Source organism: Labrus mixtus, chromosome 24 (genome assembly GCF_963584025.1).
Source record: "Labrus mixtus chromosome 24, fLabMix1.1, whole genome shotgun sequence".
Taxonomy (NCBI): domain Eukaryota; kingdom Metazoa; phylum Chordata; class Actinopteri; order Labriformes; family Labridae; genus Labrus; species Labrus mixtus.
The window spans coordinates 5975708-6002773 of record NC_083635.1 but is presented as its reverse complement, the minus strand read 5'-3'; the positions used below and the strand labels follow the sequence as shown (position 1 = coordinate 6002773).

The 27066-nt window shown below is 46.4% G+C and overlaps 1 protein-coding gene across 2 annotated transcripts in view; it reads right to left on the bottom strand.

Moving 5' to 3' along the window:
• The window catches only part of pard3ba (par-3 family cell polarity regulator beta a), a 156996-nt gene that overhangs the window by 46321 nt on the left and 83609 nt on the right, over nt 1-27066 (bottom strand). For both annotated transcript variants that reach the window (XM_061032381.1, XM_061032382.1), the window contains 3 exons: nt 26499-26543; nt 16512-16727; nt 14832-15033 (listed from right to left, as the gene is read on the bottom strand). In XM_061032381.1, the coding sequence (XP_060888364.1) occupies nt 14832-15033; nt 16512-16727; nt 26499-26543 (463 nt within the window). The remainder of the gene's footprint in view (nt 1-14831; nt 15034-16511; nt 16728-26498; nt 26544-27066) is intronic.

Genomic DNA, 27066 nt, shown 5'->3' with positions numbered 1-27066 from the left:
CCTTCTTCTTTCATGGAACTATTTTAATTTCCTAAGTACTCCCACATTATGCCGAAGCCGAAAGCAGCATACCAATTAGCTCAATATAGAGCTCCGGATTGTAGGGAGAAGGAATATCAGCACTATTAATCTCAGTGTGCATCAATAGACGGATAATTATATCACACATAAATATATGATTATCCAAAAATCCCAGGTTTATCTGGCTCAGCATGCCTGCAAGATTAGCCCCATCTACACACACACACACACACATCTATGCACACAGATCTCCTTAATCAACATTCAGAGGGGGCAGAGGTCCACAGTTGGACCCATCATTATATCTGCATTAATTAGGAAAGCCTCTTTTTCTCACTGCATTGTCTGAGAGGAGATGGAAGGAGAAAGAATGAGGGGGGGGGGGGGGGGGAGTCCCAATTAGAGACATGTACCTGCCATGAGGGAGGCTCTGCCATTATCTTATACCTTTTTCATCACCAAAAAACTCCCGTCTTCTCCCTTTCGCAGTGAGCCCGATGTTTGTTAACGACGTGCCTCTGCTTCCCTTTTCTCTCTCCTGGCATATATATATATATTTTTTTTTTATTACTTTCTCCGTCGTTTATTAATTCTGTCGCTTCTTAGGACGGTTTTTCGCGCCGTCACTCTTTCTGAAATATGACAGTTAATTTCCTGTCGAATGCCGGGCTGCAGCAGGATGATGAGAAATGTACTGTAGCTGCAAGCGGAGGTAAGTAAATGCACAAACAAACACACACACACGGAAAAAAAAAACAGCTCTATAATCTAAAAAGCAATATACTGCTCACAGGTAAGAAACCACACACACACACACACACACACACACACACACACACTCGCAGCAGCTCTGCAGGGAACTGCAAACAGACTCATGGAATAGGACATCTCATTAACTTAGCATTATCGCCCTACACAACCACTCCATCAAACTCTCATTAGGAGAGGGGGGGGGGGGGGCTGCGGGTGAGTCAGCCTGTGTCCCATTTAATTCACTCCCCACTGTCACAGGAGCTACTGGGAACCATTATTAGTGTGTCGCTGTCATCATTAGCCCCCCGCCCTGCGTCACCTCTGCAGGGCCGGGACGCTGAGAGGAGACCACGCTCTGGGACTGCTCTGTTTGCAATGAACCCTGGGAAACAGAGTTCCTGTCTATACACTTCTCACTGTGCATGAAGTAATCTAAGTAGAGGGACAAATATGCCGTATCATACTGCACACTTCATATCACAGCAAAAAGCGCCCGGGGCAGAGACGGGCACTGATTCAATAAGCTCTCTGAAGTACAGGCGGCCGTTGGCAGTCTTGTCTCTTCTGAGACTCAGGAACAAATGAGTTCAGGTTTCATTTGTGGTCATGCATATAATTCTGTTCTTTTTTTTTTAACGTTGGGAATAGACCTCGGCCAGCACTGTCAGACAGAGACGGATCTGAACAAAGATCATTTCCCTCTGATTTTTCTCCCGTATGTCATTTAGGTGCACGATGTTCTGAAGACAGAGAGCTTGTGAAAAACAAATGGCTCCAATATTCAATTTGGTGACTATTTGTTCAAGGAATGGGACGTAACCTGTGCTCACAATTACCTTTCCTATTTGAGTGACTCCACTCAGTGCCTCCACTCTACTGCTCCTCCTTGCTCCCTCTACGCTCTGAGTCCGTCAGCTACGCTCTGCTGAGCCCCCACTGTTAGACCCCAACGAGGGGCCAAGTCTGCTCTGATTGGTCTGCCGATCCGCTCTGCCGTCATTGGTCAGTCGCTCAGCACGCTTCTCGGAAATGCCCCGCCTCTTTTACCATATTGGGAATGCGGCCACTGGCTCCGTCCGAGGGGAGCATAAACATTAGCACCTTAGCACTACTGTGCTACCGCAGGCTACGGCATATCGTGGGCGTGCTACAGAAGTTAACGGGCGTGCAACATGAGCGGCAGGGCTTGCCACGACGAGCCAATGGGCTTAGATCAGTGATCTCACACTGACAATGACGTCGGACTGACAAATTTTTATCGAGGGGGGCTAGAACCGAGCGTTACATGCAGCTAATGCTATAGCTAACAGGAGGACGTAGGAGAAGCCGCGTTTCTGCGGACTTTGAATTTTTGCACATAGATGTGACTAAACATGCACAGGACACTTGGAAAACACACTAAAGGGCATATCAAACCAGAAAAAGCAGAATATGGGACCTTTAAGGGCCTGGAGCCAGCTGAAACAGGTACAGGAAACCCTCTCTCTTTTATCCTGAAAGAAATCTGTGAATAAAACTATTTTCAAACTAACTCATGACTTTAAGAGCCGCTCTCTTCTCCTCTACTTCTTCCCTCATCTTTCCACTTCCATCAGAGAAATCATCAGAAAAAGAAAAAAAATGTCAGCCATGATGGGCGATGACTACTTCACTTCACAAAAATCAACAACCGGATTTGGACAAACGCAGTCAGCCAGTCGCGATGGGAGGCAGCTGGTGAGAGATTGCGAGTGACTGTAATTACAACAGCTGCTGTCACTCTCGTTACCGTAAAAGACGGGGCGCGATGACGTCGAGGCGCTCGGTTAGCCGCAGGCGCTAACGAGGCCTCTATATGTAACACGAAGATCACGGCCCGCCAGGGTGGTGACGTCATAGAGCTGACCTGTGCAATTAGCCCCGCATGGAAGGAGGAAGTGAGCCAAAGGGGCCAAACTGAACTGTTACAGGTCATTTTCTTGAAGTGCATCGGATTTCTGCAGTCTGCTCTCACTGAATCTTAAAGGATTCATCTTCTCAGCATTAGGGCTGCTTTGTTTTCTGTGACAACATCTCTGACGGTGTGCACTGCGAGCAGAGTGTAGTTTTAATAAGCTCTCCTATCTGCTGCAGCAGGGAGTCGGTGGGTGGGTGGTTATCGCCGAGCATAACGAGGGATGCGAGAATGCTGTCTGGCACTGTGGACGCAAAGCTGTGTGTGTTATTGTGTGTGTGTGTGTGTGTGTGTTATTGTGTGTGTGTGTTTGGAGGAAGTTGTGTTTTCAGGACGGGGATTTAATTTGACGTGTGTGTATGCGCGCATCGTGTGTGTGTGAGCTCACACTCTCGCAGAGGTGATGAAACTTGTGAACACCTTGCCATGCAGAGTTTGGTGGTGAGGCATTCACGCGCACACGCACACACGCACACGCACACACACACACACACACACACACACACACACACACACACACACACACACACACACACACACACACAGACACACACACAATGCTCCGGCCTGGTTCAGCATCAAGTCTGCATGGACGAATGAAGCAAGAAATGCAAACTAAACAACCAAACGTTTCTGTGCAAACTAAATTCCACAGACTGCTTAAAAAAAAGGCGGACGACTCAAATATAAAAAAAACAAAAGAATAACGGAAATTTAAAGTTTAAGTCCAGGAAATAATGCACCGATAGACACATTACCACCCAAAAAACGGCAGCGGAGAAATACGTGCCATGAACTGAGACACGCAGTGTCACTGGTCCAGAGCAGCTGACCAGGCTAGCATGAGTCAGCAGCTTTTAAGTTTACCTCCACAGAGTTTAGGAAACATTTGCCCGTAAGTGCGAGTGCACCTGGTGGTGTTTGTTTAGTATGTTAAGTAAAATAGATCGTTTCCTCACTTAAAATGATCGCAAGGCTAATTCTGTTAGCCAGTTAATGGCATTTTCCAATATGTGTTAGCATCAAGCTAAAGAACTCAGATATCCTGTTCAAAAGAACGAGACTGACGCAGAAATTGACAACCTGGAAGCATCTTTCTACACACTTAACGCAGGCCCGGACGCATCACAAGCAGATGGACATTCATAGTCGCCGAGGCGCCGAAAGAAAACCACTTGCAACAGGTTCGATATGCTAAAATGGGAAACTCAGTCAGCGCGAGAAAAAGAACGGCCCAAATATCCGTTTCGCTTGGAGAATAATAAGACAGAGAGAGTTAAAGGGAAGCTGAGCAGGTAAATGAAAGACGGCGACAAAAAGAAAAAGTAAGTAAGAATCCAGAAGTTTTAATAAGTAAGCCTGAAAAAGTGAGAGCTGGCTAAATAGCCTTTCTACCTCAGAGACACGAAGAATAAGAAGAAAGAGAGAGAAAGGAGGAGAGATGGATTGGTGAGCCAAAGCTGCCGTGAAAAGTGCGTCTCAGCTGGGGAGGAATAAGGAGCTTAGGAATATATAGAAGCAATGCTGCTGCGTTGAGAGGCACGGGGAGAACAGCTAATCAGCCAAGCAGAAATGTTATCGCAGTAATTAGATTGCTCTGTATGTATTTGGAGAGGAGTGAGAGTTTCCCAGCGGAGTTTGGAGGGAGACGGATAGAGAGAGAGGGAGGGAGGGAGGAATAAAAAAAAGAGGGGGAGATTAACACTTTGGAGAGTTATGATGTAACACGGGGGGGGGGGGGGGCCTCCTTCTCCTGATCTGGAAAGCGCCGTTGCTTCACGGTGAGACAAGACGGAAAGAATTCCAGGCTTGAGATAGACGGGATAACATCCGCGGGAAAAAATAGACAACAAGCGCTCTTAAAATCGCTCTCGTTTCCTGGTTGAACCGAGGATCGGGCTACAAGTAGATCACACCCAACGACAAGGTCAGAGCAGGCCACGGACTCCCCTTCTCTGATTGACAGCGCTGCCAGCCAATCGCAAGCAGAAGCCCCGCCTCTGTTCAATAATGAAAACAGCCAGCAGGTCCCGGGCTTTTCCCCCACAGGGCATAATTAAATCTATTTATCCCACTTCCTCTCCATATGCCCCATGCGCCGCACACACCGGCAATCTGGGCCTGAATCAGCTTCCATTAATGGCTGATATTAGACGAGAAAAAAAGAAGAGAGGGAGAGAGCGCGAGAGATAAAAGTGCGGGCAAAGGAAGATCTCACCGAGTGCTAATCATAGAAAAAAGGGCTCCACTTAGAGCGTATTAATAATGCAGGGAGGGAGAGGCGAGCCGAGGATTCGTCCGCTAGTTCTTATTTTGATTTCTAATTCCTGAAGCTCTGTTAACTCGCTTCTACAGCAAAGGAAGTATGAAGGTATGTTTCAGTCCAATCTCTGCGGCGACTTCCGGACGTCTGTTTGGATTTCCGAATCACAATGACGTCACTGTCGGCGAGTGAGCCGAGTAGTGTCCTCAATGTGTCTTTATCGTGCTGAATGAGTGCACTAGAAAGTCCACTACATATAACTCCCTTTATAGGGAGGAGGGGATGAGTGTGGGATTTCAGACACAACCAAGGAGTAGCTTTGTCAATATTCAGTTTTCAAATGAGGCTGATTATTTAAGCCGCTCTTTCAGAGAATTTGCAGACAAAAAATGACTAAGAAACAAATAATGGGCACAAAAAGGTGGACAAATCATGTTAATTGCCTTTTAAATGGCTCTAATTAAACACCTGGAGGAGGAAAGATGGAGGCCGACTGACAGGTATGAATGCACAGCAGGTTGTCCTCAGGGGAACGTGAAGCACGGAGGGCTCTTCTTAATCAACGCCCCGGCCGGTCCCTCGAGTGCCGACGCTGCAGTCAGACAGAGGAGGGAAGTGACGGAGGGAGGGACGGGAGACAAAAAGGGACGGAGGCGTCAGGATAGGAGGGAAAAGGTAAGAACTGAGGGGACAAAGAAAAGGAAGAGGAGGTGATGAGAGAGGGAGAAAACAAAGATGAGAAAAGACGGGGGGACGAGGAGACAAGAGGGAAATATTTGGCTCCACGACAGGCGGGGAAATGTTGGAGGGAAAAAGCGCAGACATTTAGTCGGGTTTAAGACAAAATAAAGAGAACTGTGTCAGATTTAGATCAAGTGACAAACAAAAGCAGACATTAAAAGAAAGAGAAAGGGAGGAGAGGGGAAACGGAGAGAGGCAGGCAGGCAGGCGATCAAAGTGAGAGAGAGAGAGAAACCGAGGGAGAGAACCAGGGGCCGCCTGGTGAAATATGGGCTTTCCTTTTTAATTGTTTGCGTTCTGATTTGTGGCATATTTTAGTGTTCCCGCGTAGAATCTGTCGCCCCCGGCAATTTGTCTTGTCTCTTTTTCTTGCCTTCCCCACTTCTGTCGAGGAAGCCATTAATATTAAAAGGAGAGCACTGGGCTGCCCGCGCTCGCTCCTCGTTCTCACACCCCCGACACTGCGGGACGTGGTTTGTGTGTGTGACGGTAACTGGAACGTTTCCTGTTTCAGATTATCACAGATATTCAACACACAGAGGGGGGGGGGGGGGGGGGGGGGGGAGAGAATCATGCTATTCTTGTGTTGCATTGTCACCATGGAGATGAAAGTAAAATGATGTTTTTACCTCGGCGGTAAGTGTTGAATAATCATGGGTGCAGACGGGGTGCAGGGTCTTTATGGCCTCTGCCTTTAATTGATAGGACAATAGAAAGAGACGTATGAGGAGGAGAGAGATTTACTAAATGTCATTTTTCAGTGATATGAGCGCCACAAACAAATTTCTTTCCTCATTTGCTGACAGGACAGCAAATGAAGGTTGAAAGAAATATCCAAATTGGGAACACAAACATGAGATTTTTGCCTCCCTCGTCTGAATCGTGAAGCGCTAGTTGGCGCTCGAAATTCTTAACATTTCCCGAGCCGCAGGCCCGAGGGAAAAGGCTAGGTCACCGCGGCAACAGACGAGAGCCACTGGCAGACTGGGAAAGGTTAGACGCTTGGCTCCTGCGGCCCTCCGCACATCCTCAGACAAGAAACACTTAACCTTCTCCGTCTAGAAGGCAAGAGGTCGAGCTCTGTGTGTGTTTAAGTGCGCGATGCGTGAGGGGAGTGTGTGTGTGTGTGTTTTGGATGCGAGTGTCATTAGCAGACCTTAAATGACAGAGGAAGTCCATCTATCACTCGTGGCATGAAGATGACTGGAGAGGACAGAACAGCCATTGGAGGTGTAATCACTTCCTGGCGCCCCCGTGCTTTTCTGTGCATGTGCGCGCCTGAGTATGTAAGATCAAATGCTAATTGGTCGTGACTGTTTCCTGTGGCCACATGAATACCTTTAATTGGCCGGTGAGTGATGGGGCGGTCGCTCGCTGAAATGTCGCCGAGCTGTCTCGCTGATACGAATGTGTCTGCCCTTCAAAAGCGTCCGTCCCCCTCCGGGTCAATTCAAATGTCATAACTCGATCGGGACTGATGGATGGTGACGCTGATCAACACAAATGGAAGGATGCTCACTGTCTCATTTGATCATTAGCCTTATGGGTAATAATTCACTGTATGAATGTGGGTATCATGTATCTCAGCAGACGTCAGCGGTAGAAATGAAAATGAACACTTTCCCTTCTAAATGAAATCTCTGTCATTTATAAACTAGGAGAGCTGCTCTGGTTTGATGATCGCTGGAAAACAAACCTCTCGATTTTCAACCGAAGACCACAACATGACGGCAGATAGAAACACGTTTTACTCCCCCTCTTGTAAGATCAGCTAAACATTTTCCCTGTCATCAACCTCCATGTGTCTTCTCGCACTAAAGCAAACACAATTGCTGCTCTTGAAAGATGAAGTCAGTAGCCTTGTGTTGGCTTTCACCTGCGGACGTGGAGCTGGTATTCTTTCTGTTGGACAGGCAGGTGCCAAACGCCAGCGGTTAGCTCGTGCTAGCGTGCTAATCGTTGGCTCTCAGGTAGCTTGCAACGTACACGAGACGTCCTGCAAGTGGCCGTGCACATCCGGGGGGGGGGGGGGGGCGATGAGCCCAGGAGGAGGGGCCTAGTTTGAATATTTTGCTTACACGTTGTGACGTTTCTTTTTGTTAAGTTGGCAGACATTCAGAGTAACAATCTGAGACTGTCACAGGACAAAAAAAGGCACTTTTATTTTACCCACTTTGATTGGGTGCATTTGCCCTGAAAGATAATGTTGCTGCCATCACGGCCCGTCTCATGGCTGGTGGCTAAAACAATTTACCGAAAGAACGTTTTTGTATCTCTTATTTAAAGTCCAAAGTCCCCTTAAGTGAAAATAGAAACCCTGTTTTATAATAGACTAACCGGCTGACTGAGGAAGAGTGGTTACAATTTAAAAGTGTAGACCTTGTGTCTCCCAAACTTCCTGGGAAACGCTTGAAGGCGGAGGTAAACAAGTTATTTAGAGGTCTATGAATAAAGCAATTAATTCTTCAACTGCTCCGCTGGAGCTTCTTCACGGTCAAACTGCAGAGAGAGGAGTGAGTCGGCATCCCTGCCTCCCCCCCCCCCCCCCCCCCTGAAGCTGTAAGAGAGAAGGAGACGCGGAGAGGTTGAAGAAGAGGAAAAGGAGGCAGGTGTAGCCGGGGCATGAAAGACAAGAAATATGAAAGTCTTTGGTGTGGGAAGAGAAAAGGGATTTCAAGGAGGAGGCTGAACCATGTCGAGAGAAAGAGAGAGAGAGAGAGAGAGAGAAGGCGGGGCAGGGAGGACAGGTCTGTTGTGACTGCCCCTTTATCAGCTGATATATATGCATGAGGATTTCCTCATCATCTCCACCGTCAATTCCTCCTTCCTTCAGATATTTGACTGACAGCTCACATCAACGCCAATAAAGCCGCACATCATTTTCAGGAAAGCTGCCCATCGCGCTGGATGGAGAGAGGGGGGAAAGAGACGCAGGGAAAAAAAGTTAATTTGTTTTTTTTTTCCCGCCAGCTGCCGCCGGTGATAGCGCCCGTATCTGTTTGCGTCCGAGGCGAAGTTGTAAATTAGAATGTTGCCTCAATAGTGGCGTACAGGAGGCTGTTTCTAACGCGAGAAAGCTCATTTTCAACAACTGGAAAAAGACTTGGCAGCTTTTTCGGGGGGGGGGGGGGGGGTCTTGCAGGGAGCAAATTGTGCACAAAGCTGAATTATGAAGAGAAAGATGAAAAGCTGTCATTATAGGACTACTTCTTCCTCTATGAAGGACGACTTTCTGCTGCTTGTTTACAGTATTTTAATGGCTCTGCACTTTTTTGGGAGATTGGAGGGTAAGCAGGGTAAAAAAGTATTGGGAATTAAACGTGCAAATATGCTGGAGAGCCAAATAACTGGAACAGAATAATAGGAAATATGCAAGCACAAAGTCTTTTTTAAACCTGGAATGTTTACATGTTACATGGGGGGGTCTATAACTTTTAACAACAAAGTTTTCAGCCATCACAGCCGTTGTCATGGCTACCTTCTGATGCGATCATTGGAGCATATCAAAAAGATGTTCCTTTAATTTCCACCTTACAAATCTGTGCAAACAGGCCCCAGTTAAAAAAAAAAAAAAAAAGGTTCCCATATATCGTACATCTTCACACTCATGCACACACGATTAATTAACTCTGGTTTCTTCAACGTGTTGCTTAAATCAGCAGCAGATATACGAGAGCTGCCACGAGCGTGATTTGCATGATTGCTGTCTCCACTTCAATCATTCCAACCTCTGGCCAAACAAACACACGCAGACTCCACATGCACGAGTGAATGAGGAGAGTTTGCTGGACCTTATAGTCCCGGGGAATGCTCGGTTAAGGCAGCCCTGATTAGTAAGCCACACAAGTCAAGTGTTGGAAAAGAACGAGCTCTGTGGTTCGGCATATATTATTTATGTGAAGATGAATGGAGATGAAGAGAGGGCGAGCGATAATGCTTCACCACAAGAGACGGCTTTTGTCCTGTGTGCAAAATGTATAGCCTTATGCATATTTCACTAAAGAGAATACCAACATTAATGAATATTCTCCGGGAGGCCGCGCTCCAAATGAGTGCAGCTAACAGGCCGTAAATGCCAGATGAGATGGTGGATCAAAGAAATCCACCTGCAGTGCGTTCACCAACGCTGGGATTAGGTAATGCACCTTCGATTTACCCCGTCACAGCTTAGAGTCAGCACTGACACACCCACACAAACATGTCACAGTTTGGTATGCCTAGCAACACTTTGCACAACCAAAAACTACAAAAAAAAGTGTCATCTGTCCTTCCTTCCTAACTTCCTACTTTTCGTTTTCTTATGTCTGGACCTATGAGGCTTAATGTCACAATATGAGAGATTCTGGTCCAAGTGAAGGTGGGTAAGAGTGAGAACAATGATTTGAGGACAGCCAGCGGAAAGTGAAACTAAGAGAGGAAGGGAACAAGGGCACAGGGGAAGGGAGCGAGGAGGCGGAGAGCACAATAACAGCAGTAATCCATCAGAAAGCGTCTTGCAGCGGGCGCCTCCAGTTTGACAACGAGGCTTTGGTTCTGTCAAGCACAGCCCACCAGTGACTACCTTTCAACCCGGCGCATCCTGCTGCTCTGCGATAGGATAAGAGCGGAACGGACGGCGCCTAATTGGCTTGCTTCCCTGTCGGATTTCCAGGGCGCTGCAAACACAGAAGTGTGGGGAGAGGATATATCATGTTGTATGTGGATTTGTAAACAGCGGATCAAAAAACGCCCGCTTTCAAGTCCCTTCAAATTGCTGTTGGTGCGCTGTCACGGCGGGGCGTGTTCTGGTAGGGACGACATTGATCCTGAGTGACTGACGGGGACGCTGGGGCAGACGGGATGTGTCAGGGCCGAGCAGGACTGGTGGGGCAGTTTGAGCAGTGACACAACCTATGATTTATAGCACACACACAAGCGGATGGCGTCACATCATCTGCAAACAAACAACACGCGGCTTCACCTCTCACTCGGGAGCGACGCTAAGTTGATGACACAATCGGAGGAGGTTAGTCACATGTTATATCCTTTCAAGCCCTGACCTCCTGATTAAGTCATGTTGGATCAAACCAGAACGTGTTTAAGCCTCACACAAAAATAAAGCTCAAGCATAAGCTGCAGAATCAAAGCGACTCTGCAAGCATGAGGAACAAAAATGCAACTTTGTTCTAGAAGTGCTAAGAATTCTCAGCTTAACTTTTAAGATAAATAAATATCTTCGGCTTGAAAAGGATCAGAACGTGTAAGGTAAACACCCATGTTTGATAGAGACATCCGAAGCCTCTGACCAGGTTCTCCTCTTTGTTCTTTGCGGTGAGAGAGAGAAAAAAGCCGAGCAGCCTGAGCTCCAGTGTTAGTTTTTTTCTGCGGTCTGTCAGCACAGCGGCCCCCGAGGCGACGTTCCAGGCGAAGACTCGACTGCTGTCTGCTGAATACAGACAAGAAGACAAGCAGCCAACCTCCGAGGAGAGGAAGGTCTGAAGGGCACTGCCATTTGTCTTGGCTTATTTAGCAATCAGGGAGACGAGATGGGGAGAGGCTGCTTCGGGAGAGGCTGCTGATGGAAAAGTGGAGGAGTCACAACTGAGGCCGCCTCACTCAGAGAACAGAGAGTGCAGAGTGCGGACGACTGCTGACTAATTCACACGGAAAACAACATCCTCTTACACCATTGTTCACTTGCAAACAATTCAAATATGGATGCACAATGACGCAGTTCTTACATTTGCATAAGATGCAGCACCTCTTTAGATATAAATGTCTAATTTGATGGAAGTCTTGTTTTCACGCACTAAAATACATAAAGTACTGGCTTCCCTCCAAGTGAGGCCGGACGGCTCGGTTGAATTAATGTCACACTTGAGGAAAATAACCGCCCGACAAGGTCTAATTGATAGCTGCTGTGGTGCGTTCAATCACACAACATCTGCATCTTAATCAGCGGATTGAGTCGTGCCAAAAGTCCACGGTGCCCTATATGTTCAAATGCTTCTTCTTTGCAGGTTACAGCCTGTAAGAGAGGTTTTAGTAAATAGCAGCAGTCACGTTATGGATCTCTGCAAAGCCACCAAACATCATTGACAAAAACAGCAGTTTTACTCTGCAGAACATCGTTGCTAGTCTACCAAAGTGCCTGGTTTGGTTGGTTTTCCTCATCTTGTTATGTGTACCATCAATGTCTGTTTGGAACACATTTAACCATTTATAGGACCAAAGTCAAAGAACTAACTGATCAGGACAATTGTACAACAGCAGCTCCCGTGTTCTTTGAGGTTGAATGCCTGTTTTTGTCAGTGGAATCTGGTCACTTTGAGAGGGGCGACGGTACGGCTGGTTCTGGTTTTACAAAAAGCAGCCTGATTAAGCCAATTAAAGCAATTTGTAATCACAGCTAGTTGGAGTTGAACAAGATGTAATAGCTCTGATGTCAGGACCTTTGACATGTTGTTATACATACTTAATCCTTCCTACGTGACCAATCCCTCATTCATGTTGCCAATACATGTACGGATGCAAAACCTCTACACGCTCTCTTCACCAGGTTACTGTAGATGAGAAATGATGCTCTTCGCAGAAAGAGGATCCCAAACGGATTTAGCCACAAACAAATGTTCCCACAACAAATATGTGCTCTGCAGAGGTCACCTTACACCCAGCTGTTTGCAACATACCGCCGCCAAAAACAACATGTTCTTCAAACACTGGCGAGGCTAAACCAAACATTTACGGCCGCCGAAAGGACCGGGCCGCCTTCCAACATTTGTTGTGCAAGCTGCTGCACACGCTTCCTTTGCCGAGGTAAATTGAGGTCACGTGTTTGTAATTTGCCCTTTTCCTAATGCTGCCATTGGAGTAAAATAACATTTGAGGGCTGCAATTAGATTGAACAGCGCAATACTCTGGCTAATTAAGTCATATTTCAAGTTCAATAACGATCAAGCCGGCCAGATAAAGGCCAGGGAGAGAAAGTAGAGTGTGTGGGGCGACAATATGGGAGCTTTTCTTTTTTTTTTTTTAACAAGGCTCATGTCTATTGTTGAGTCAGAGAAGCACTCAGAGCGTGTGCTTGGATCCCTGTCTCTATTGTTGCCAATTCAAAAGGTAGAGTTACTGCAATGATATAAAAGGAAGGTGTGTGTCTTCTTGTGAAGAATGTACAGCATGTGTTTTTTGTTGTTGTCGTGGTTTTTTGATGCTCTGCTTAAATTGGAAATAAGTCCCTAAAAATCTGAATTAGGGGTTGTGTTTGAATAAATGTGAGGAAAGGATCATGACTTCTGGCCCTTTTTTTTCCCCCTCGTCTCTTTGTGTTTTCACAGCGTTCCTGCAGAATCACACTGTGCACAAGCAGCACAAGAAGACACAAGCATGTAGAAAACAATCGACACCTAAAAACCAAAAAGTAATTGCGCTGATACACGAGGGCCTGGTGACAAAGTTGATCATTATCTTTGATGTGCACTCAGTCAAAGAAATCAAGTGTGCACTCTATCGTCATAGACCGTTAAAGCAGCCCAGAATGTCTCACCTGGGTGACCCCCCCCCCCCCCCGTTTCCTGTTTTGATCACATCTGGGTCATTTTCAGGGTACAATTACATTTGGAGAACTTGGCCTGTTCTGCTGCATATCCGTGCGTTCATTGCGCACACGCTCCTTGCGTCAGTTTCCCTTTCCGAGTGTTCATGACAAAAAGATGGAGAATCAAAGAGAAGGAGATGGAAAAAGAAGAAAGAGATGCCAGCTTCAACGTGCAAACAGAGATATGATATGGGAGGATATGGTGCTGTGTGCAGAGTACAGATGTAGAGATTTCCTTCCAAACACACACGGCGAGCAGCGTCAGCGGCTACATATCCGTGCGAGGCTTGATTTGAGGCATTAATTGAACTGTTGAAAGCATCAGAATAGACAGACGAGTATATTTTAGCGGGGATATGAAGCCCCACATGAACTGCTTCACGTGTAAGTGCAACCTGTCTGACACATGTGACTCTGTTTCTGTGTCCTTCATCTTGCCCTTCTCTCCACTTCCCGCTCCATCGTGTGAACATCTCTTCCATTACCGCCCTTGACACTGCGGCCGATTGGATTCTTATCTGCCATCTGTAGGCCCGACGCTCAGCCCCGCGCTATCTCTCGCTGCAGCCTAATTGAATCTCAAGTGTTGGAAGAGCAGTGATACACTGACCACACCGTGTCACTGCCAATAGATAAGGACTGCTGCTGGAGGATTGGAGCGCTACAATCACGATGGGGGACATGTTGATAAAGAGGGCGACAAGCGCTTTGGGTTGGCACTGAGTCGGTGGGACTTTACTTGGATTGAGAGATAATGGATACCCTCCATTACGGCCAAGGTTGTGTTCATAGCCAATGAGCCGATATCCCATAATCCTGCAGTGCTCAGTGGCTCATTTACTGAAACTTTACCAGGGAGCAGAGTGCTGCTGCTCTGATTGATTTTTAACATAGAACTTAAACTTACAGGATGGATGCATCTTTAAATGTGATCTGAAAGCAGCTGACACAACCTGAACTTCAATGCCACTTTCATGCAAACCCCAAACTTGCCCATTTTTTGTTTCCCAAAGTGCCCATTTTCTGTGGTAAATATTCGAGCATGGTATGAAAACGGCTTTACTTTCTGTATGTTTTGAGCGCTCGTTCCTGTTAAATCTTCAGAACTGTGAGGCCAATCCACAAAGTTCCTTCACTCTTCAAACGCCTTGAAGCTGAGATCTTTTCAGGACTTCACTGAGTACCTCCAAGTCCCCATCCCCCTGGGTAGAGTTCCTGCAGATGCAATGCGGCTGAAAACAAAAGTAATCACAGTTTTCTTGATTTCCCACAAAGCCCTGGATCTTGGAGGGGCGATGAACCACAAGCCTCATTACCTGCTTTGTTCTAGCTCACATTTTTCTTGTTAAGCAGGTGACCTTTTCAGTTTACAGAATCAAGGCTCTGGCGAGGCCGTGTTTGTCGCTCGCTGTGCTTAATTTATCATCGACTAAATAATCAGAAAGTGTCACCTTGATGCTACAAAGTTTGAGCTGCAGAAAATCCATAATTGGCTAAATGTGTGCGGCAAAAAAATCTGTGCTCAAGACATTTAGGTCTCCTACCTTAGGAGGTTAAACCCTTTCTTTTTGGTCTTCTTCTCGAAATCCTCTGCAGAATCATTCTTCTTCCCTTTCGGCTTCTTCTCTTTCTTCTTCCCTTTGGTTTTCTTCTTCTTCTTGTCTCCGTCCTCTGCGTCCAGGCCGTAGCGAGAGGAGCTGCTGGCTGGTGTTTCCTGACCGGAGCTCTGCTCTGAGAAGTCGTCGTCTAAAGAGAGGGAACAGTTCAATGTTTTTAGGCGGTATGATGTCGTTGTAGATGCACAGACACAGCTGGTGCATGAGCCGCATGCAGTATGCATGTGTGTGTAACTTTGCTTTTGAGACGTCTGTTCAGAAAGGTAGCTCCACTTCTCTTGTGCAGCCCCCTAGCAGTGCATGTGGTTAGCCAGAGGCAAGTGTCTAAACATGGATGGGTTCTACATGCAGTGCTATCTCTTACCATGTTAAATATTTATCTACATGCAAAGGCCAACCGGAGAGAAACATTATGGTCGACGGGAGTCTAAATGAGTAAAAGGTACAAACTGATTTATCTCCTCCAGGAGGTTAACTCACCAGGCAGCTATGAAACTGGATGTTATGGCTAAGACTATTACTTGGAGGAAAATGGGCCGGATCAAAGTGTCACTCATTTGATCGTCTCTCACACGGCGTATAGAATCTCCACAGAAAAAAAAGATCTCTAAGATTCCATCGAGAAATAGAGATAGGATTTTCCTCTTCAAAGCCACCACACTACACCGACAAAAAAACGTGATTTTACTGTCTCCCTGATGTCAATGTCTCAAAGACGTCACCTGTTGCTTTCTGAAGTGGCGTTATAAAGGAGGAATGGAGGAATAAATATCAAGCTGGAGGAATAAATATCAAGGTTCTGACATGATAGCATATTCCAGACGATGAAAAGAAGACAAACAAAACTGACAGTTTAAGGTCAATAACCTGATTTGACCAAAGTGATGCAACTGTTGTTTTCGCTTCACTTATTTTTTTGTAAACTGTTTCTTAATCATGTGGTGTTTATTATGACAATTTAAAACTCTGAAGTCACACAATAACATGAACTAAGCACAACAGAAAGTCTCCTGTGAGGTAAACATCCCTGTGTTTGTCAGTGGAGTTCGGTGATTGTGGAGAAAGCCCTGAGACAGCAGTTTGAGGTTTTGAAAGTTAATTATCTTCAGGTCCTTTTCTGTAGGGATCCTGTTGGATGACGTCTAAACTTCCCGGCTCTTACATCAGTGAAGTTTCACACCTCGGATATTTTCTAAGGATTTGAAGTGAGCAGCTTACCTGGAGGATATTTCCCTCACACGCTCCAACACAAAGTAGAGCATTAAAAATATGCTGCTGTAAGATCGAAAGTAGCTGGTCCTAAATTGCTGAGTTGATAAAATCATGTTGCATTTCATTAAGGTACTTAAGCTAAGCACTGTCCCTTGGCAGGCCTCGGGCTCTTCCTGAGTGCCAGTGTGCCATAAAGCCTAAGGGATGTGTGTTGGCAGCGGATCGTCTCATTTCAAATGGACACAAAGTCTAAGAAAAGAATCTTTATGATGGCAGCAGTCTTACATTAAAAAGGAACATTCTTTAAAGTAGATGGTTTGGTGTCTCTTCCTCTTTGGCAGGAGGAGCTGAAAACGTAACATCTCTGCTTTTAAAAACGCTAACGAGAGGTCTCACCGTCTTCTGAAGGTCCGTCGTAAGACTTGTCGATGGCGATGCGGAAACTCTGGTTGCAGCCGCGTCCCCGGACCACGTGCGGCCGAGGCCGGTGGAAGGGCACGTGGGCTTTGATGCGGCTCTGCTCGGCCTCCGACACGGCCGTCTGCAGGCTCTCCAGGGAGCTGGACTTCATGAGGCCAAGGGTCGGACCCAGCGCTCCACCGGCTGAAGACTCTTGAGAAACAAAGAGAGAGGGAAAAGAGAGGCCCATGAGCGATGAGGTGGTCGGATGTGAAACAGAAGATGAGAGAGAGAGAGGGAGGAGAGGGGAACATGAAGATGGAGGAGGAGGGGATACTGCTCAAAAGCAAGATGTGCTGCCGCTGATACAATGAGACAGCAAGATTTGTATTATTAAAGTGACTCTGAGGACTGAGATCATAAGCTTTTAGCTAAATTTGCCCTCATGCTTAGAAAACACTCACTGACTTGTCTCATACAGTAATATTTCCTTCTTCAATGGCTAACCTATCTGGAATTTCACATGAGTGAGGATCAGTGGTTGCTGATATGAAATAAGGAATGGAGGGAGAGCTGGAAGTAGTCTGTCGCTGGAAGATTTCCAAGACAGCAAAGTATTAAAGGGCGGCATTAACACAAACTGTTAAAGACGAATAACGCTCACAAGAAGGTTTTTCCATCAGTGACGTCCCCAGAAGTAAAAAGCTAACCTCATGCTGCAAGGGAACTACAACATGGTCGCATGGCTTCAGGGTCACCACCACTACGCCTCAGGATGCCTCAGACAAGCTAACTAGCGTTTTTTCCATAGTCTAATGAATAGTTTATTGACCTTGTGACCTTGTGTCCCCAACAACGGCACTGCAGTTCCATTTAGCCACTTTAAAAAGGACATGTCAAAACGTGTGTGGCGGTGGTATTCACTTAAGTGTTTAATGTCATCTTACAACATGCAAAACATCTCTTATGCCTGGGTTGACCACAGTCCTTATTTCAGGCATCTAATCACCAACCCATTCAAAAATAACCAATTGAGTTTGAGTCCCATGGCGCTAAAATGCTAACTTACTTCCTGGTTTTAGAAGTCATTCCAGACATCTTCATTGCAATCGTTTTAGGTGTCTCTGTTGTCGATAGAGTCGGACTTTGAAACTCTTAATGGATAATTCAGTATCAGCTCATTTCACCATTAGCTGACGCACTTCCTCCCTGATGGATACGGCCGTTGGAATGACTATCCAAAAACCCTTAAAAATGAAAATGTATGACGGTAAAATGTGGAGCGTGAAGGAGAAAGGAAAAACTGGTTTTGACGGAAACGGGGACGAAGTCAAGAGTCGTTCAGGGAAAACACAAAGGAGGTGAAACGATGAATGAGGTGAGAAGTACAGGGACAGGTGACGAGCGGCATTATGGGAACTGACAGGCTCATACATAAGCGAGAGAGAGCGAGAGAGAGAGAGAGAGAGAGAGAGAGAGAGGGCACAAAATAATAAATGAAGTGCCATCATACTGTACTGAGGTACGGCCTTCCAAGTCGAGGGAGGAAGAAAACAGGGAGACGAAGGAGGAGCAGCGAAGGCCACCGCTGACTCAGCGAGGGAGGAGGGAGGATTTGTGGGAAAGAAGAGCTGGAAGGAGGACGGGGGGGGGGGAAGAAATGAGACAAAGAAGGAAAGGAAGTCAATTTTATGCCAAAGTGGAAGCCGGCCCACAATGCTGGGAGAGAAATTGAAGGTCAAGTGATGAAGAGAGGGCGAAGAAAAACTTGTTCTAGTTGTGTATCTCAATAAAAGTGACAAGTACTTCCTCAGAGAGGTTCCAGACAGGTGCTAATCTGCCTTTTTTACTGCTCTTTAACTTTCTGCATCACGGCACCCACTGCTTAAGTCCTATTTTTATTTTTGTCTTTCAGAAGCTTCAAAGTTCTGAAGTAGAGCGATGGGAGAAAAGGGGGAGGGGGGAGAAACTGAAGCAGGGATAGACTCTGAGGAGGGGGTGAGAAAGTATGCGGAGCGTCGCTGCCTTTCAAGTCCTAAATTGACTTTCTGTGAGGAAGTGGGATTTATGGGGAATAAGGGGTTATAAATAGAGAAGGGGGGAGCGCTCAGGAATAAAACGCTCAATTTGAGAGGCAGGATTTGTGTCACAAATGTAATTACGGCTGTCCAGCTCGCAGCCTGATAGAATTAAGCTCCTTGCCAGCGCACTGCTGTACCAAACACAGAGGGAGAAAGTAAGTGTGTGAGCGCCGAGTGTGAGCGCTTTTTTTGACTGCATAAGAAAAAAGAAATTAAAGTCATGATACTGCCCGTGCATGATAGCAGTGTGTCCTTGACCGCCTAGCAGAAGAGTGTGTGTGTTTGTGTGTGCAGGGCTCATTCCATGCATGTCAGGCGTTTGAGGCTGGAGGTAAATGAATAATGAGGGTTTAATAGGATGGATGAGCGGGGGAGAGGTGGCTATCATCGCCAACTCGATCCAATGGAGGGTGAAATCAGCGTTTATCACATATCGCTGCCCGCTGTGCCAGCAGATGCTCTCACGGATCCGTTCGCATCACGTCTGCCTGATTGCCGCTGATTCAAGCTGCTGCACAGATTTGACAAACAGCCCGACAGCCAAACAGGGCCAGGGCGGTGGCGGATGCCCTTCACAGCTGTAACGGCCTGTCATCCAGGATGAAAGAAACATTGTCACGTTTTCACTCTCTGTTTTGGAGCTTTTCATCTCTGCCTATTAGCAAGAGGCGGGGGTTCTTACAGGTGTCCAGGTTCCAGAGGCTACATTACCCACAAAGACTAAGTCAGGCGAGGGCGGGTTAAAGGACAAATAACGTCTGAATGAATCACGGATGGACAAAGATTTCCAGGACTAGAAATGTTATTGGGTAAAAAGTTGAAAGAAAAACTTAACTCCACGTGGACTTCAGGAAATAAGTCAGCCGCAACTCCAAAAGTTACATTTCTGAACAACAACTTCTGGTGTGGACGCACTGGAATCAAACCACCGTGCACCAGGACTCCCCCCGTCGTGGTGCACTGCAGCTGTCCGATTCACCGCTCCAAGCATGCCTAGGGCCGTGCCCCCTCTTTCAAGCAACTTCTCTCCCTCATTACATCATGAATCAGAAAATGCTGATCAAGTAAATCGACCTTGTGGGTTGCCTCAATTGACGGCAACAAGGGACCAGCGAGGCTTGCTGGATGAGAGTTGTCTACGCTGCCAAAACATTTTAAGCTTTGTAAGGCTGAGGATTGTCGACAAACTGATTTATTTGTTCTGGTATTGTGGATCTTAAAGTCGTTTTTCCACCGTTGTGAGAATACAGTCTACATGGAGCACGCTGAAAACATTTGTAAAACAGTATTATGAACACAACGTTTCTAACGTCTGGGATGTGCAGAGCGACAACATCCTGATTGCAGAGAAAATGTTGAACCGAACAAAGAAACTGTCGAGGTTCAAATGGTGCTTTCAATCCACACACTGTTCCTCTGTTTTACTCGACATGCATGTTCAAAAATGCACGACAACCACCTGCACACACACACAAACACACATCATGTTGATATGCATATTGTGACTTTAGCAAAGGGTGACTGCTGTGTTGAGCAGACAGCAGTGAAGTCTTTGCCTGGAACGTAGCCGTGGGCTGCAGCTGAGCTGACAGGCCCTGCAAGGACTAACACCGATCCATGAGGCGGCTTTAAAGTAGCTTTAAAGTGACACCTTAAAAAAAGTGACACCTTAAAAAAGTGACTGTAATACACCTGCAACCCGTGTCATATCGGAAAACGATTCAACTCTCAAGATTCATGTCATTGTTCACGACATTATGAATAATAATATTCTTAGTGAATAGTTCAAGTATCATAACCGCCTCCACCAAACTGTCAAGTCGCACTTTACCTCCATCAGCTTTTCCCACGGTTTCTAAGAGGTGTAAAGGAAGTCGCATAACGTCTTTTTCACGCATAAAGTCGGATAAAATCCTGACGCTTTCTACAGGATTTTCAGCACATGCGGACCCTGATATGATCTGGGGTTTCCTGTCACACACGCCCCCTCGCAGCAGGACTTTTTTTTTGTCCGTGTCAGAGGTGCTCTCACAACTCCAGATGTACTAATGAACACTGTAAAGGTCTTTAACAGTTCAATCACACATCAACATACTGTATGTATCCACAAAGCGATGGTTAAAGGATGTACTGTAGCAGCCTTAGTTCATAGAAATGGCAAAAACAAACTACTTCAGGTAAAAATGGACGAACAGAAAAGTCATAATGCATTCAAAAAAAAAAACAGACTAATGAAAATTGAGTTGAACTCAAATATCTGCGTGGTGTTCTATAATCCGATATGTTCAAGTCAGAAACGAAACCTCTGTGCACAAAACAACACAGGAATAAATGAAATACACAATCGAGACTTTAGCACACACTAACAAATCACACAATCCATTAGAGCGGGCGGTAGATAACTATTTAATAGGAAAGTGTGTTATTTTGTATTCAATTTGACAAGTGTCTCTCAAACACACACACACACACACACCCAAATACAAACCCTGGCACACTGCTGCACCCCCCCGCCGTGTCTCAGCAGGGTCTTAACACTTACCTATCAACTGGACCACAATGTGCTCCAGCTTTACAGCAGCCTGGATGAAAGGTTGCCACAGTTACGAGAAAGTGCCCCCTCCATCAAAACTGCTGGAGGTGGAAAGACTGTGTGTGTGTGTGTGTGTGTGTGTGTGTGTGTGTTTGAGAGAGGGGTGACGGCGAGCTGCCAAGGCGACACTTAAGCCAGCCGTGAAAAGAGTTTTTTTTTTTTTTTTTCCTCTCCTGGACATAGCTCTTTAAAAAAAAAAAAAAAAAGACACATACACTCCCCAGCATCACTACAATGCTCACATGTCCGCTCATAGAAACACACACACACACACACACTTCTCTATCCTGTATCCAATCTCAGCACCAACCAATAAAATGCTGCAGCCATCTTTTTTTTTCTTTTCTTCTTCTTCTTCACACAGAGCAGTTAAACACGCCCTGACCTGCACTGGGCCGTAAAAACACAACGACACATTCATACGACCACCACCTGTAAAAGAGAACACGCCCGCTCTGAGAGTCACCCCGCCGCAGCAAAGGTTACTGAATTTAATCCGACTGAAACATTAAACATGCAGTTACGAGGGCTCCAATGGCCCCCCTCGCCGAGGCTTCAATAAAAGTCATGTAATTCAACGGGAGCTCTAAAAACGTTGAATTACAAAAGACATGAAGAATCTCATCTCCATAAACGTTTAATGACGGATATAAGTTGTTTAAACGACACACAGAAAGGGACAGAGCACAAAGGTCTCCCATGATCTTCTTTACTGCTTCACCCTCAGATTGAATTCACTGATTCTTGCTTTTCACCGTTTATTGGAGTGAACCTATGATGACATGTGAGAGGCCTCGTGTGTAAAAGGCATGAGCGGCATTGGGTGTGTGTCTGCTATTAATCAAAGCAAGGGGGGGGGCTAGAGCTGATCCCAGCTGTCATTGGGCGAGAGGCGGGGGTTACAACTGGACTGGTCGCCAGTCAATCCCAGGGCTGATGTTGTGTAAAAGACGCTTGGAAATCCAGTTTGAGCTGCTAAGGCGTCCATGCCAAGAAGAATTTAAAAAAAAAATCCTATTTGTAATGCATCTCAAAACACGTGTGAATGTGGCTTCGGTCCATGCAGTTCATGTGTTTGTTTCATGTGCCGTCCAGACTTTTTACCATCATTCCAGCCTGGATACAATCTGGTTATAGCAAAATGAGAAATTAAGGCTGGCAGTCGTAACAGGGCCAAAATGAACCACGCACATGTTCATGGTCACGCTCACTTTTGTGTTTTTGGACAACAATGGCGTTCTATTAGCCATCGTGGATGACAAGATACATACAAACTACAACGCATGCCTCATCCTGTAAAGAGTACGAGATGTTTTTCAGGGCTACAGAGTAATTAACGCTCTGTTTTGCTACCACACGACCGACCAGACTTCAAAAGGAATCACTCCAGACGACTGCATAACCAGTGAAAGCAAATCCAATTCATGTTACGGCCAATCAAAGCTCCACTTCAATTAAAGCGCCGTCCGATCATTAAGCGTCCCTCCATCACTGTTTGAATGCACTCGGCTCCATCAGAGCTAAAGGATGGAGCTGCATGGAGGCACTGCTCTGCTGGTAATTAGGTTTAGCTGTTTAGATGTATGAGAGAATGGGGACATATGGGGCCGTATGTATTTAGCCTCCAACTAGATGAATGGCTTTAATAACTGGAGGGGACTTAAAAGGCCATTTCATAATTACTGCTTACCTCTGCTGGATTACAGCAGCGCGGGGGGTTGGCAGGGTATGGATGAGGGTTGGAGCGAGCTGTGAGGAGTGGGACACGTGCCATTTGTAAACGCATGGAGGATAGAGGTGCCTGTGCATCGAGGGAGAACAAACCACGCGCGTACCTGCATATAGCATCATTAGCCAGCCATCCAGCTCGAGCTGATGCACCAATCAGACGCCACACGACATTCGTGTCAGGCTAACTGGCCTGTCACGACATCGGCCTTGAGACGTGTCAGTAGGCAGATTTACCCCTGACCAATCGCAGATCACAAGTTGACAGCTGTGGGTAAAGGAAGTAGGAAAAGTCACTAAAGGAAGTAGGAAAAGTCACTAAAGGAAGTAGGCATTGAGGATGCATTCAGAGCTGATTCTACGACCACATTTTGAGGTGTTCTTGGGCCAGATTTTGTTCGCTGTATGCGCGTGAATGTGACCCACAATGCAGTGCAGTGAGGATGCAGAGGAAGAGGAAGCTCATAAATCGACTCATCTGTTTGTCATCATTCACACTGGCGCGTCCGCGGTGTTGCTCGAACACTTCACAGATAAACCACAGAGACCTCCCGGTCGATAACACTTCTCATATCACATCAACACTTCCCCTCACTCCCGGCCTCCTGTTTCTCTCACTTTCTTTTGCAAATCGACATCGCTCGTTTTTCAATCGATGGTTTTAATAAAAAGACGAGCATGTTTGTGTCGATTTGCATAAAGAGCGGGGGATGAGATCTAACCTCAAGTGGTCACTTGAGACGCATGTGGGGAGACTGATTGTAATTCCAGTAGTGAACTTTAGCAACATACACAAGATCCACATGCATACCGGGTGTGACTTTTTCTCGGCCTGCATTCACACCGCCATGGTACCTACTCGCTTATTGACAGGCCCAATACTAAATCAGGTCATGCCAATAGTCATGTCAGATTTTTGGTTAAATATGTCACTAGCTCTTAAACTGTTCAGTACAGAGAGCGTTTGCATTCCTGTATTCATCAATTCAAGCTAAATTGGCCCCTAGCAGGACAGATACACGAGAAGGAAACAGACTGAGTGATATATCAACCCAACATGGTGACGTTCAAGTTGAATCAAGAACCGCAAGCCAGATGCAAAGAACAGAGGGAGGGGGGGGGAATAGAGAGAGAGGGAGGGTGAGCGAATGACAGCGAGAGGCAGAGTTACGCAGCACCCAGACAAAGAGTGTGAAAACAAAGCAGAAGCTTCAGCGCTGGCGGGGCGCCTGCTGGATTGAAAGCTTATTGTGCAGAGAAGAAACAGCGTCAGCTAATGGGTGCACAGAGTGATGCTGCAGGGTTAGCTGTTAGCCGGGGGTTAGCGCCTACAACAGTATGAAAATGACTGCTGACAAACACAGCGAGCGTTAAAGAATGTGCATGAGCCTGCGGTACTGCAGCAGAAGTGTGTGTGTGTGTGTGTGCTGGATGAGCTCCCAGGTGTGCTGTCGAGAGGGCAGCCTTCTGCCAGGGGAGATGTTAGACTCTAAGGGAGAGAAATGGAGGGATGAATGAAGGGGTATCTCTCCATTACTCTTCTGGCTGTCTGCGGGGTGTTCACACACAAGGAGGCACTGCACTTTTAGAAAGAGTCTTGCAGAGGCTGGGTCGGGTCTGACTTGGGGAGAGGAAACTCCGAGGCTTGGAACACGTTCACCATAATCACACAAAGCTGGAACAGATACAGCTGCAGAGGATGGAGAGAGGGGGGAAAAAAAGAAGAGGAAAAGAGAGGGAGAGAGAGTGAACAAAAAGGAAAAAGAGAGAATAAAAAGTGATCAAAAAGAGAGAAGAGAAGAAAGAGAGATGGCGGTTTGGGGATTGAGAGGATGCTAAAAATGGGGATGAGCCTGGCGACAAAGAGCGGGAGACGGAGAATAATCAAGACAGAAACGATTGGGAAGAGTGGTAGAGAAGATGAAAGCGAGAAGAGGGGGAAAAAAAACTAAAAGCTCTATTGAAGATGGAGACTGGAGTGTAGAGAGAGGGAGAGTAAGTGACGGAGAGAAAGGGCGGGGAGAGAGAGAGAGAGAGAGAGAGAGAGAGAGAGAGAGCAGCTCTAGCCAGAGAGAAAAAGGGTTTTAGCCAGATTAAAGAAGCCAGGCAGGCCCTCTTAAGACCATCCGCCTAATGAAATATGTCAAAGCCCATAAAGAAACACTGAGGCCATTTAGGAGGGGAGTGTGTGTGTGTGTGTGTGTGTGTGTGTGTGTGTGTGTGTGTGCGTGCAGGAAGCGCTGCAAATACACTGCGTCAGCAAAAATGAAAAACACGCAAAAGCCCTGTCAATACGCATTAGCCGAGACGTCAACAGGAGAGGAGATGAAAAAAGAGAGACCGAAGAAGAAGAAGAAGAAGAAGAAGGGGACTGCTGCAGCACAGTGGAGAAATGGATCGCTTCATTTGTCATGGGCCGTAGAGAGTTACAGGGGCTGATCAGAAATTCCAGGAAAATCATCAGCAGGAGGAGGAGGAGGAGAAAGAGGATGAGGAGGAGAGACACTTGTGGGAATGCTGAGTGTGGGGGATTTGAGGTCAGCAACCGGTGTGATGGACATTTGTATTCCAGCGGCAACAGGCTCAGTTGGCTGTTTCAGGTGGATTTAAGAGATCGTTGTACGTGTGAGTGTGTGTGTGTGTGTGTGTGTGTGTGTGTGTGTGTGTGTGTGCAGAAAGAGAAGCCCAGCCTGTCTCCTTACATTAGAACTGTTTGTTCTATTGTAAATACTATGTAATGTACCTCCTCTGCTGTTCAACCCATGACTCCTGCAGCTGCTGGTGGTCACACGAGCATGCTCTCTGACGTGCTCTCTGAATGATTTACATTCACACTCCAGATGCGCAGACCCGACCCAACGCAGACTCCGCGCTTCTGACACAATCCTGCAGCGGTTACATCGGTCTCAGTGGAGGAACTCTGCAGCCCTGTCTGCCCTCGTGTGCTGCATGGCAATGTCAGTAGTTTGGAGTGGGTCAGATTGCACTGCAGGACTTTAATTTAAACTGCAATAAGATTTATTGTAACTGTTCACGTCTAAAAGAGGCTTTAGTCGGGGGTTCACAGTTGTTTCTGCGTTTCAAAGCTCAGATTCTTGAATGTAAAGAAGATGTATTGCTGTTTGAACCACTAGTGTGAAATCTCACTCAGTAATAGAGAACAGTAAAACAGACTTTTGTCAAATAAAACCGGGCTGAGCCGAGTGCAGAGGAATAACCCATTCACGAGTCATTGTAATGCAATGCGGCTGCTGTCAGCTGGGTGAGGATTGAGCACTGTGTGCCTGCTGACCTGCACGACTATAAAGCAGCCGGAGCTCAGACACTAAGTGCTTCACAACTCAACTTTGTCAGCCGGGGAGCCGAAGGAGGAGGGAGGAAGAGGAATAAATAAATGTTGGAGAATAGATTAGAAGGAAGAAGAGAAAATGAGAATCTGCACAGAGCAGGTTCATTTATCTCTGTGTGTGGAAAGATTTTTTTTTTTTTTTTTTTTGAGCGTCACGCTGAGTGAGACGAGAAGAGAAGAAGAGGAGAGATGTCGAGCACTAAGTCGAGTCTCTGGTCGTGTGTGACACTCACCGTTCCTCGGCCCATCCAGTGATCCCATGTTGCTCTCATCGGCCACTAGAACACAAAAGCACACAGAAGACATGTTGGAAAGAAGTCGGAAGAAAAAACACTCGGGCCTGTTCTCACTCCCAACTCGCAAATCCAGGAGCTGGGTCAGTGTTACCCAAACGCCTCAAAATAAAGTCATTCTGTCTTCTAGCTGATTTATTCAATGTTACCTTGAGGTCAGAGGAGGGCGCTAATGTTAGCTGGAGGGGTCAAACTAGTAACTTTCCAGGAGTCTGGGGTTCCTTTTCTGTGATGAGGATGTCAACTTTGCTTTTACGTTTCTTAACCCACATTTGTCACCAAGACCGAGAACGTGGATCACATCAGAGCAGTTCTGAGGTCTTCACACTGGCTCCCAGTCTGCCAGAGAATAGATTTTAAAACACTGACTAAATGGTTTAGGGCCAAAATACACGAGTGACATCTGCTCTCTGTCCCCAGAGTCAGTTTCTAACGCTCTGTATATCTGGAACAAACTCCCAGAAAACTACACGTTAGTCAGGAAACTACAGCTGGTGAGTTAGCCCTC